Source organism: Pelobates fuscus, chromosome 7 (genome assembly GCF_036172605.1).
Source record: "Pelobates fuscus isolate aPelFus1 chromosome 7, aPelFus1.pri, whole genome shotgun sequence".
In the NCBI taxonomy this organism is placed as follows: domain Eukaryota; kingdom Metazoa; phylum Chordata; class Amphibia; order Anura; family Pelobatidae; genus Pelobates; species Pelobates fuscus.
Window position 1 is genome coordinate 146179053 of NC_086323.1, and position 13375 is coordinate 146192427.

The window sequence follows — 13375 nt, forward strand, 5'->3', positions numbered from 1 at the left end:
AGAAACAAATATGACTTGCCTTGTTCGCGGCAGATCACTGCCCGACCTCCCTCTGGTCCGGTCCCCAGCGGGTGTGATGCTTTTAAGAGCACTAGCCGCTGCAGGTTGGATTTTTGTAAAATATTACCTTCGCCCACAACAAAGATGGGGCCAACGTGCGTGCGACATCACGTCATAGACGCACACGCACATTTTGGGGTCAGAGGTCGGAGGCAGCCAATTACAGCCAAAGGAGGGTTATTTAAACCCAAATTACTTTTAGTTCAGTGCCTGTCGTGGTTTCCCTTAGTTGGTGATCCGAGAGTGTGCTCCTGAGCATTTTTTTCTGGTTATTGACTTTGGCTTTGTATTGACTTTCCTGAATTCTGGTATCCTTGACTTTTGGCGTTTCCTCATCATTGTGTCTCCTTCTGTGTCCCTGACCTCGGCAAGTATTCTGACTATTCTCTGGTACGTTAAGTCCAGCCATTCTAAGGCCCGGTAAGACGTTACCTTTAGTCCTAGGTGTGATATAATTCTGCGTGCTGGATCGACTAGTATCCTGTCAACTAGACTGTTAACTAAATAGTCCTGACAGAGCATGTTCGCTTTCAGTATTTACACTTGTTCACTAAACATTGAATTTTGGTGAATTGACAACTGAATTCTAAGCTTTGACTATAGCTGATCACCTATATTTGCCTTGACTTTGCAATTCAGTTTTCAGTTCACTACAATTAACACTATTCAGGGAATAGTGACATATGCAATAAACAGATCTTTATATAAAGTAATAAAACATTGATCAGATGGCGGAGCTTGAAAGCCGAGACAAGCGGTCGCACTACTCTGGAGCTCCGAGGCCCAAACAAGACAAATACCCATATAACCGGCAACTGAACCACGGCAGAAACCCCCGGCCCACACCCTAACAACATGGGTCGCAAAACAAACAAAAAACAAACGGGGAAAAACAACCCGGGACTCACCATGGGAGACATGTGGAGGCAGGCCCGAGGCGCAAACGAAGCCAACATGGCGGCACTCCACGGAGGCTGCTCGGACTTCTCTGACGACCTCTCAGGTGAGGAATACCTACCAGCCCACACATCAGGACGGCCCTCACCACCGACCAACGCCACACCGGACTCCACACCTGTGACAGTGGCGATCCTTAAACAAATACTAGCTGACCACCACGACGACATCCATAAGGACATCACTGCACTGAGGGGAGACCTAAAGGGAGTAACAACCCGCCTAAATGCAATGGAGACCTGAACCGAAACAAACACCAGGAACATAGGGGAACTCAAACGTACTGTGCAGGAGCTACAACTACAGCAACGCTCCCACGAACACCGCATGGCCGAGAACGAAGACGCCAGGTGGCGTAACAATTTAAAAATCAGGGGGCTCTCAGAGAAAACCACAGATGCAGAACTACCACAGGTCATCAAACGCCTGCTCGCGATGATACTGCCACCCGCACAGGCAGATCACATTCACCCAGATTACCTCTTCAGGGTCCCCAAATCACCAAAGGCACCTGCTGGGACCACCAGGGACGCCATACGGAACTGACAAACGGTGATACTGGACGCCCTGCGGGGCAGGACGTCCCTACAATTTGATGGCAGGGCACAGAGTTTTTACGCCGACCTCTCCAACGACACCTTGGCTTGGAGACGGTCCCTCCAGCCACTCACCACCCTCCTCCGCCAAAAGGGCCTCAGTTACCGCTGGCGACCATCCCACACCCTAACAGTCCAACAGGGACCTAACTCGCATCAGGTACGGGACTTGTGTGATGCGGCACCACTTCTACAATCATTAGGCCTAACTATGGACTCCCTCAACCCAAAAGGCCGGAAGAGCCCAGTATCCCCGCAGCACAGATGGGACCCAACCAGAACTGTCCCGTTCATCCCACAAGGCCTCACACCCGACCCATACGCTACTATTACCACTTGAACAGCGACGGACGACCACACGGAATACCTGTCGAGACAGCCAGAACATTTACACCAAACATACGGTAACCCGCCCCTCAAGTGTCACCAAGACGCGGTCGGGACAGTCGACACACAGCTTATCAATCCCTGACTGAACTGTGTTTAACGTTTCAAAATTTTGATGCCATGCCTAATGTCAAACGTTGATGACATGTCTAACCACTATTGCCCCTATTGCTTATTGGTTACTGTTACACCCTACTTATTGTTGAAACTTTAATTTGGATGGAGACAGACACCTGTACACATGCAGCTACCCACTACAGGGTAGCAGCTGAGCAGCCCATACAGATGCCCACGGCACGCACGGGACACAGACCCTTTTGAGTCAGAACTGTTAACTGCAAATAGCCTGATTACGTACAGATTCCTACCACTGCTTAACTTGAAGTATACTAGCCACAGCTCTATACTAACACACATATCTTTTAAATGCAACAAACAGGCAAAAATGAACACACACATAGCAGTTATAAAACACCTTACAACCAAACATTCATTAAGGTTATAAAGGGCAAAAAGCTTATAATAATGTCAAGTACTAGCCAAGTCAGAAAAAGTTAAATCATAATAAGGGTTTGCACAGAGATGATAGAAATGATCTGTCATGGTACAAACTAGCTAATATATACTCACTTACCACCAGAAGCTGCTGTGTTTATTGGGTTTTTGAAAGTAATGCCTCAATGTATTTCTGTTTCCGTATTCATAGGACACATTATTTCATTCAAGCAAAAATTAACATTTTGTTGGAAAAGAATACATTTAAAAATATATATGCCTGTGATTACCGAATGTGTTTATATTTAAAAATGTGCGCACATCACACTAAGAAGGTCAACCATGCAACTATCCGGCTCGTAAAAACTAGTGTAGCTATATCGGTGATGGTGTATCATGCATTAAGCATTTTGTTAACGTTGGCACACTTATGAACCACCTTGACTCTCCCACTACCTAACCGCTAGACCGAACACCCATTCGCTACTTACATAAAGTTTTTCTGGTTATAATTTCCTATTACTAACAATGTTCAGGGCTGCTATATAAATATATAAATCTATGATATAAGCATTAATACTATATAAAAATGTGCATTTCTCTTGTATGCCATGACGTTGGACATTTGTATTGACTATGTATGTTTGTTTTGCTGTTGTGGCACCACAGACCACCTGTATCTCACTGCACGAAAAATAAAATACAGAATACATAAAAAAAAAAGAGGGAAAGGAGGCGGAACCCCTCAAGCATTATCATGCTTGAACCCAGGGGAACTAAATTTAGACAACCCCTATACTTTAAGCATCCTGTCAAGTTAAACTAACAGGCAGCCAATCACCTCAGCAAGTTCGGGGCCTTTGCCCTAGCATACCATCCATGAACTCAGCGAGCCACTAGTGTCCCCGAACCTCAGGCCCATGCTATGTTAATCCTAGTCGGCCTACGCCGCACGTCCCTAGGGTTAGACTGGACAATCCAGCATGTTTATTCACAGTTATCCTATATTTTTGTTTTTTGTGTTTTAAACATGTGCTTAACATTAACCGACTTATAAGCTTGGCCAGCTCCTCAAACAGATGTGTTGTCTCCCCTTCTGCCCAGATAGTGGAAGCAAACGCCGTCATTGTGGGAGGTTAAGACATGCAAACTGAGATATGTAACTACTCTGCTCATAAATGTTGTTTACGCTACTTTAACCATAAAATAACAGTGCAGTATGCTTTAAATCTTTGTACAAACCAACACTGTCTATTGTATATTATCGATGTACCTTATTCTTGTCATTGCCAAATGATGTACTCACTACTGCACTGCCAAAAATAAAGAATTTAAAAAAAAAACAACAACAGTGATCAGATATATTAGACATTAGATATTCAAGTTTATTTCAAACATTTAAAAATGAATCAAGCCCAATAGCATCATAAAGTATCATTTTTTTGTCTTTTTTCTTTTTTTTTTTTTTTTAAACAAATAGCAGTTTAACGTTCTAATTTTGTTCTGGGAAGAAACTATATTGTCCCCCACTCAAACTTATGTCACCATAGAAATGTATATCTGATATCAAAAAAGTAAGAAATATTTCATATTATAAAATGGCATGGTTTCATTGCAATAATGCATAATATCAATACATAAAACAGAGCTGATTGTTGCATTTTAACAACATTTTCTTAGGAAACACACTATATACATTGTATACAATTATTTACATTGTTCGAAACTTGTGCAAGTAATTTAAGCAACATGGCAACAATTAACAATAAGTAAGGTGTATTTATAGATACATGGTATTATCAAATAAAAGTCACTTATATACTGCTGTCCATGTACCATCACATTATATTAGATCACAAATTTGCACATTATCTTTTATTTTTATATCAGGATAAATTGAAGATGAAAATAAGTATACAGTAAAATTTAACAATTAAACCAATTATATTCAATAAATCGAGTATGTGTAAAACTGATCATGAAAAATATCAGATTTAAAGCAGAAATCAAATGCCTTTTCCTAAATAATTAGAAAGCTAACTTTTAAAAATGTACTATTATCAGAACCGTAGCAGAGAGGATATTGCGCCATTGGAATATTTTCAAACAGTTATTAAAATGAGTATGCAAATCAATAGATTAATATACAAATCAGTGATTACAGAACTTTCAATAAGCTTTTTTTTCTGTTCATGAAAATCCCTATTAAGTAGCGAATGGTTTAAGAAATACTAATGGTACAAACATATAGTCCTGTGCTAGGATTTTCAGAAGCCCCAATTTTTATCTTGGTGCTTGTATGAAGAATTCATATGCTGTAGGAGGGAAATAAATAAACTAATCAGAAGAGTTCAATAGTGAATTCTTCATTATGGGTTGATTTTCTTAGCTGTTTATGCACTGCCCATCTGCATACACAAGTGATATGTCTCCAAAAACAGGTGATGGAAACAGGTGACCCAAACTTGGTGGTGAAACTATAAAATCTCTATTTACAGGTTTATTCACTTATCAGTGAATTTGTGGAAAACACAAATGTTAGGGTAAAACAGGCAGACTAGAAACATGTTCTAACTCAGGCTTTCCCAAACTCTGGCCCTCCAGATGTTGCTGAACTACAACTCCCATGATTCTATGAATGAAATAGATAGGCTGTGAATCATGGGAGTTGTAGTTCAGCAACATCTGGAGGGCCGGCGTTTGGGGAAGCCTGTAATAACTCAACTACATTTTTCAACTCAATGCCTGTGATCACAGGTTTTATAGTACAGCAAAAGTACGGTGTGTTGTTATTTTATATGTCCAGCCAAAATAGCTAAGCAGGAAAAATAGCTAAGTAGGAACATTTGTCCAATTTAGTTACTTCGGCCTGAAACTTGCAATTCTTAATGTATTACTGACAACTCACAGTATACTCAATGACCCTAACAAGGTTGTTCACCAAACCAGAAATGTATGGAGAATTGCAAATATGTCGGTAAAATAGCTGGATGGCGGAAAAAGTTCCAACTCGCTTAGCTAAACAAACAATCATAGCTATTAACTAAAGTGAAAATTTAAAGTGAATGTCAAATTTAAGGCCAGAGTAGTCAAACTGAAATTGTAGCTGAATTAGAGAATTTTTTCAGTTTGGCTATTTTGACTTTAAATTTGAAATTAATTTTTAATTCACTTTGCATTCTTACTTTAGTAAATAACCCTGATAGTTTTCCCCAAGAGGTAAACCAGTGTGGATACTGTGGTTTCTGTTGGAGTGATGTTATGCAAAGGCCATGACACAACATACACACAGTACACATTTCCAAGCATGCTTTCCTACAGTGGCTTTGTCACCTTTGGCGGAAGGGGGTGTCATGGCTATTTTACAAAGTCCCTGGAAGGTGACATCCCTAATCAGTACCCAGCAGCTGGGAAGTGTAAACTTAGGTGTATACATGACTGTGGGATACTTCATAGACCAGCTCGCATTAATGTAGGCGGACATGACAGATTCCAAAAGTTGTTATAGTAACAGCTGTGGGAATAATAAAACTGACAAAATTTGACATGTATATTTATTTATATTTACCTTTCTTACCTAATATTAAACTTTTTTTTTGGGGGGGGGGGGTTGTAGGCGGGGGTGTTTTTGAAATATCTGTGTCTGTAGTGCTTGATATGTAATTCCAACCCTATGCCTGAATTCGAATGCCAATGGATTTCTGATGCTCTGAGCCTGAAGGTGTGGCAGATAAACAGGGCATTGCTGGTTATTAGCGGCAGAAGATACCTGGCCAAAGCTGGCCCTATTAACCATCCTCACGCCTAGAGAGTGACGGGAGGAGTGGTCGACTGGTGACAGGCCTAGGGCCCTGCGCAAATTTAATCTGTCTCATTTTCATTGTGTGCAGTACAACAAACATACAGATAGAGAGATAGACAGAAAGTATGTGCCTGGCAAAATTTTGACATTCTTCATGGTGTTAATGTAATGCTATTGTGTTCAAAGTTTAACCCCTTAAGGACACGTGACATGTGTGACATGTCATGATTCCCTTTTATTCCAGAAGTTTGGTCCTTAAGGGGTTAAAACTTTTCACTTCAATGGCAATTTTTGCAAACACATTTGTATGTGTCTGGACACACATAAATACATTATCATTATTATTTTTATATATATTATTTTGAGGACAAAAATAAAAAAAAACATAGCTTGTGCAAGAAATCTCAGTACTGACAGTTACATGTCACACACTGTACCTTAGACACACCATATGTATCTCCATTTGTTTAATTAAACTTCACTTTAAACATAATGAATAATTCATTATGCTAACCTTGATTGACTGAAACTCCAATTACTCCTAGACTTATTTTAATTACAACAAGAAAGTAGTTTGTGTCTGACCACCCATGGAAATTGTAAAAAAAAAAAAAAATGCATTATGTCATGATAACTATTGTTTGCATACCCCATAACAAAATAATATACATTTACAGGCCTGCCTTAAATGTCTATATGAGGCTCTCTTTGTGTCTGGGTGCCTATACAAGGAAGATAGGCTCTCAAAATTAGCCTCACTTCTTTGTTTACCAGGATACAGACAATAGGGTTTACTCCTGTCTGAGCAAATGTAAGCCATACTGCCACTGTCAGGTAGTGTTGGGGCAGTGAAGCTGCTTTCAAAAACACCCTCAAATAGCAGGCCACCAAATAAGGAGCCCAGAATAGCAAAAACAGAACTGTAATCACATAAAACATTTTGCAGAGCCTCTTCTCCTGCTTGAATTCTTCCAAAACCAAAAGTCCCTTGATTTGATTTTGGGTTGTCTGCCTCATTCCAACTAGGGTAGGGGGTGTAGGACCCCTTCCAAATCCTGCAATCCAGTTGGCAGCTGCCTGGCCAGCTGCCCCTGGACCATGGAAGCTCCAATTTTGACTAATAGCTGGAGTAAGCTGGGCTGGCTTCATTTTGCGATGGTCATAAATAAAAAACAGTAGCTTCATATAGATTAAATGAGTGGCCCCCACTATGAAGGCCAGCATCAGCAAGAAGCCCAGGCTGTCATTAGCCTTAACATAACGATGCTCAAATGTGCACTGGTCCTCTTCTCTTATGAACTTGTAGGTGCCCACCTCAAATACTGGAGGTAAGGCCATAGCTGTGGACAGGATCCAAGCCATGGAGATGAGAAGGGCACAAGCCCAGCCTGTCATCTTCTTGCAATAAAACCTATGGTGGGCTATGGCCATGTACCTGGTCAGGCTGATGGACAAAAGCATGAATGCAGCATGAAAGCAGAGCAGGACTGCCCCAAAGGCCATGATCCGGCAGCTCCTCATGCTATAGGTCCATTGAGATCCACTAGTGATGGATTTCAGCACCAAAGGGAAACAAAGCAGGGAGCGGATGACATCTCCCAGGATCAGGTCCAGCATCAAGTAATAAGGGGCTCTGTGCAAGCTCCTGGCTCTCAGGGTGATGAAGGCGAACAGGAGGTTGCCCACCAGGCTGACAGAGGCGATGAAGCCCAGGGATGCCAGCTTAGCCACGGATGCAGGGCTGATGTCGCTGGGAAGGAGGGATGCGTTGCTTTTCCCCAAATCAGGATACCCAGCCATGGAGACAGCTGTCTGTGAGCGACGGATCCTTGGCAAGTCATGTGCAGATTAAAGGGACCCCCAGCAGCAGCATGGATCCTGTAATGTATGCACGGTGCAGCCACAGCACGCACAGCCAGGGGCACAGGGGGAGAGGAGGGGGAGAGCATGGCATGGCCCTGGTAGGGGGCATGGGGGCTCTGGTGGGAGTCAGGCAGGGGTAAAGGCACTAAACGTTAAAAATACACACGAGGCAAGCTATTCACTAATGTATGAACAAGAAGTACAGTCTGAGCTTGTGAATCTGAACATGTGTTATATATGCATCTGTCAGTGCACAAATATTGCATGTATCTGTCAAGGTATGTTTCTGTGTATGATATGTGAATGATATGTGTATATGTGTATGATACGTATATATATGTATACATCTGGCATATATTGCATGTATCTGTCAAGGTATGTTTATGTGTATGATATGTGTGTGTATATATACTTTTATATATACACACACATCTGGCATATATTGTATGTATCTGTCACGATATGTTTCTGTGTATGATATGAATATATGTACATCTGGCATATATTGCATGTATCTGTCAAGGTATGTTTCTGTGTATGATATGAATATATGTACATCTGGCATATATTGCATGTATCTGTCACGTATGTTTCTGTGTATGATATGTGTATATACATCTGGCATAGTTTGCATGTATCTGTCACGGTATGTTTCTGTGTATGATATGTATGTATATAAATCTGGCATGTATTACATGTGTCTGTGTAACTACATGTATTTATCTATATGTATCTGTCAGTTTATGTATCTTTATTTTTGAGTGTACTTGTATATACCGGTATGTCTATATATCTGTTAGTGTAAGTGACTGTGTTTGTTTGTTTATTTGTTTGTGTATACCAGTCTGTCTGTTTATGCATGCTTGTTCACTTATCTGATAAATTATCACTCATCTGTTGGTAAGTACACATTTGTCAATTAATGTATCTGTCAGTGACTGTGTATCTATCAGTGTATGTATGTCTGTGTGTGCATATTTATGTATATCTTTTCAAATGAAGAGGAAATGCACACACTATTATTTGGGTAATACTCCCATCAGGGTGCCTCCAAACCACAAAGGTCAACTCCCAAATAGGTCAAGTAGTTTTAAATACAAATGTCTGGGCACACCTGTGGGGCACACCTGTGGTTTCTTTAAAGAGGCAGTCTTTTATTCAGGAGTACAAAAAATAATGGTTTCGGCACCTATCCATGCCTTTGTCAAGTCTTGATTTGACAAAGGCACTAATTGGTGTTAAAATTTTGCTTATAAGTTGCCACTTAAAATTTGATGAGAAATGGTTACCTTGGCTAGATAATCTGAAATAACTATATACCTTGATGCGTTCTCTGTTATGAATATCCTTATATATAAAGGTCTCTCTAGTTCTTCCCTATGGTACTGTATTCAGGAAAGTTATGAAGTAACCTAATTATTATAGTTTAGGCCCGTCTAATCCGCTCAGTCCTTTTAAATTGTGATATTTGTGTTTTTGTGTGTGAAGTTTACTCAACAGTTCATATATCCTTCCATTGTAAATGAAAGTCTATATCTAATTCTGAACTGTTTTTGTCTGTGATGTTAAATATGTAAAATTTGCAAAAAGAATAATAAAAAAAATAAAAAAAATGTTGCTTATAATCTGTACTCCTGAATAAAAGACTGCCTCTTTAACCCCTTAAGGACCAAACTTCTGGAATAAAAGGGAATCATGACATGTCACACATGTCATGTGTCCTTAAGGGGTTAAAGAAACCACAGATGCGCCCAGACTTTTGTATCTAAAACTACTGGATGTATTTATGTAGGCATCTATATAATATAGCTATCCAGTTTTTCTAAATGTACATCTATGTGTGTTCATGTATCTTTCAGTGTGTCCATCTTTGTAAGTATGTAAATATATCTGTATGTTAGTGTGTATATTTATTTTCGTGTGTGTGTGTGTGTGTGAATGCTTTATGTGAGAAGTCTACTCACACAGCAGGTTGTGAATGTGTTATTTGCTGGCTGTGATAATTGCAGACACTCTCAGACAACTAACAAATCAGGAGATAGGGACATCTAAAGTACCCAGTACCTAAGATAGGGGTCAAATCAACATGTTTCTTCAGGAAGTGTGAAGGGAGGTTGTATACGTCAGCCATGGGACATTTAGCTAGGCTTGTAGAAAAAAGTGGTTTACCTAATGCCAGAAAACTGAGCAGTAAGATTGTGACAGATGATCTAAGAAGCAGAACTACTTCATTAAGCTGAAGTGGTTTGGGTGCTTAGACTGAACAGTGAATACATAACTTAATTAGCTATACATGAAAACCAACCTGCACAGCAAAAGAAAGTGAAATAGATGTTATCTGGAACAATATAAAACTTACCAGTACATTGTGTTTAAAGATGTGTTTAAATGTTTAAAGAAATTGCTTTACAATTCATTCCTATGTACTTTTTAATACCTCAGGATTTAGGGATTACCCAGTTGTATCAAGATTTTTTCTTTCTTTCTAAAAACACCTTAGACATACCTGGGCATTTCCCTAAATCCTGGACTGGTAGGCATGCCTTGAGGACTGGTTTGGAAAGTACTGCTGTAGCCATTAGGAGATGTGCACACTTCAATCTAATATCATTAGTACACCAGGTATTCCCAATGCTCAATATATCCATGTAATGGTGTTGCTTAGGCATCCAATTCCCACAGCTAATTGAAACAAGTATATATATATATATATTACTTAGAACCCAGATCAAAGATACAGTTAAGTCACAGTCCTTCCAGATCATGTGTATACCACAAAGATCACAGGGTAATGCAGTACACTAATAATCGGATGGCTTGGCAAGAGAAGCGTTACTTGGTCGCTTGAAAAAGATTCGGATGAGCTAAAATTCCCTAGTTATTTGCCAACTTTCTGCTGACAATTATATTCAGCAAGCAGAAAATGAAAGGTGGTTTGCTCTTTGCACTCTTGATGAGCTGATGAGCTCTGTCAAATAGTGAAAACTACATTAAGTGCTGAAACTAACTTGAGGAAGAGAATTGTCAAAAATAGAAGATTTTACAGATGATTCCTTAAAAAGTCACTCAGCATTTTTTTTTCATATAAATTTTACTTTTGTCTCTTTTGTTAGAAGCAATACTAAAAAGGATGCACCTAGAACGGGGATTGCTTGAAAAGGAGAATGGTTTGCTGACATTGACTTCTCATTATGAGATGCAAAATATTTCTGATGTATTAAAATAGGTTTTGGACAAAAGGCACAAGCAATTTAATTTCTTGTTCAGAGTTGATAGCTCATGTCTTCCAAGCCTACCAGATCACACTGAACTTTTTCAATTGGACTAGCATCGTTTAAGAAATGTATACACTCAAAAATGTATAGGGTTTTTTGTGTGTGTCCATAGGAGGAGGGTGTAAACTTGGATTTCATACTTGTGCAGTGTATAATTGCAGCCAGTGTGATGTGCAAGATGAGGTGTCTATTGAAAATTGCAAGTCCACTGGATAACCTACTAATAGGGGTAGGGTTTCCATTGAGTAATGCATTTGTTGTGATATGGTCTGCTTGATGAATGAGCGGAACTCCCTCAAACCTTTCTGTAATGCTGGTGCATTGCTATAGACTCACAACAAAAGAAAAATGAAAGACCAACATGCCACACCAAATCAAAATTATGATACTATGCTTCTACATACACAATCAAAAATGTCACTAAATGTTGTCCGAAGAAACATCCGCCTTTGTTAATTTGTGAAGCTCAGAGGAATCTATATCATACTGAGCAGCAGAACTATTGAGCGATAGCAGTTTAATGCTATCCTTAAGAGGCGCTGGTATTCCAAATTTACCTTTCTCTCATTGTTTCCTCTTCTTTTCCTCTCTCAGGATCTGTTCTTATTTTCTTTATTTCTGATCTAGTTCTCTTTAAAACATAAGACAAAGTAAGGATTACTATTTATTTTTCCAACGCTTGACCATCTTTAACAAAAGGATGAGCTTAAATCAGCTTCATTTCCTGTGTCAATGAGAAGGGTGAATACTTTCTATGACACAGGTAATGGAGTTGGGTCAAAGAAAGTCAAGCTTTGAAAAATACACAAGACAAAGTAGTCCCTACTTTGTCTTATCTTTTAAAGGAAACTAGATCAGAAATAAAGAGAAAAAAAAAGAAAGTTAGATTCGGATTGACACTGTCGCTTTAAAAGTCACAGTTTCCCTGAAACACTGGACCACTCTAGGCACCCAGACCACTTCAGCTTAATGAAGTGGTCTGGGTGCCAGGTCCTTCTAGGGTTAACCCATTTTTTCATAAACATAGCAGTTTCAGAGAAACTGCTATGTTTGTGAATGGGTTAAGCCTTCCCCTATTTCCTCTAGTGGCTGTCTCACTGACAGCCGCTAGAGGCGCTTGCGTGATTCTCACTGTGAAAATCACAGTGAGAGCACGCAAGCGTCCATAGGAAAGCATTATGAATGCTTTCCTATGTGACCGGCTGAATGCGCGCGCAGCTCTTGCCGCGCGTGCGCATTCAGCCGACGGGGAGGAGAAGAGGAGGATCGGAGGAGGAGAGCTCTCCGCCCACCGCTGGAAAAAGGTAAGTTTTTACCCCTTTCCCCTTTCCAGAGCCGGGCGGGAGGGGGTCCCTGAGGGTGGGGGCACCCTCAGGGCACTCTAGTGCCAGGAAAACGAGTATGTTTTCCTGGCACTAGAGTGGTCCTTTAAGGCAGCTATTCTATGTATCTAAACAAAGATATTAATCTTGAGTCACAGCTTCCCTGTAACAATATATCTAAATAACCTCCACTAATCTGCAAGTTGATACTATCTAAGCAAAGAAACGTTTTTTACAATTTAATCCATCAAATCAAGAGGGGGGGAAAGATGTACCTCATATTACACCTATCTAAAAAAAACCTGTTTAGTTGTCTGACTCCTACTCAGTGAGGCTTACTCTAACAAAGTCCTCTATATAATAGCCATCTCCCTTATATACCTCAGAGCTCTGTGAGAACCCCCATCAGAGCTGAAACATACCAAGCTCTCTGTACCAAAACCAGAGCATGCTTTTTATTTCTTTTCTTTTTGAGGGGGGTGGGGCACTTTTTTTTTTTTTTTTTTTTTACTCTTAATGAAAGGGTTCTCTCTGTTACTACTTTTTGGGGATCCCATACTTCTAATATATCAAAGAGGGTCATGTATGGTTTTTTTTAAAGGAATTCTGATTTACCAA

At 40.0% G+C, this 13375-nt stretch overlaps 1 protein-coding gene across 1 annotated transcript; it reads right to left on the reverse strand.

The window, feature by feature from the left end:
* Positions 1-6623: 6623 nt before the first annotated feature.
* On the reverse strand, positions 6624-8211 carry GPR27 (G protein-coupled receptor 27). Its single transcript, XM_063427537.1, has one exon. It carries the CDS (start codon positions 8095-8097, stop codon positions 6982-6984), a length of 1116 nt encoding a protein of 371 aa, XP_063283607.1. The 5' UTR covers positions 8098-8211; the 3' UTR covers positions 6624-6981.
* Positions 8212-13375: the final 5164 nt, after the last annotated feature.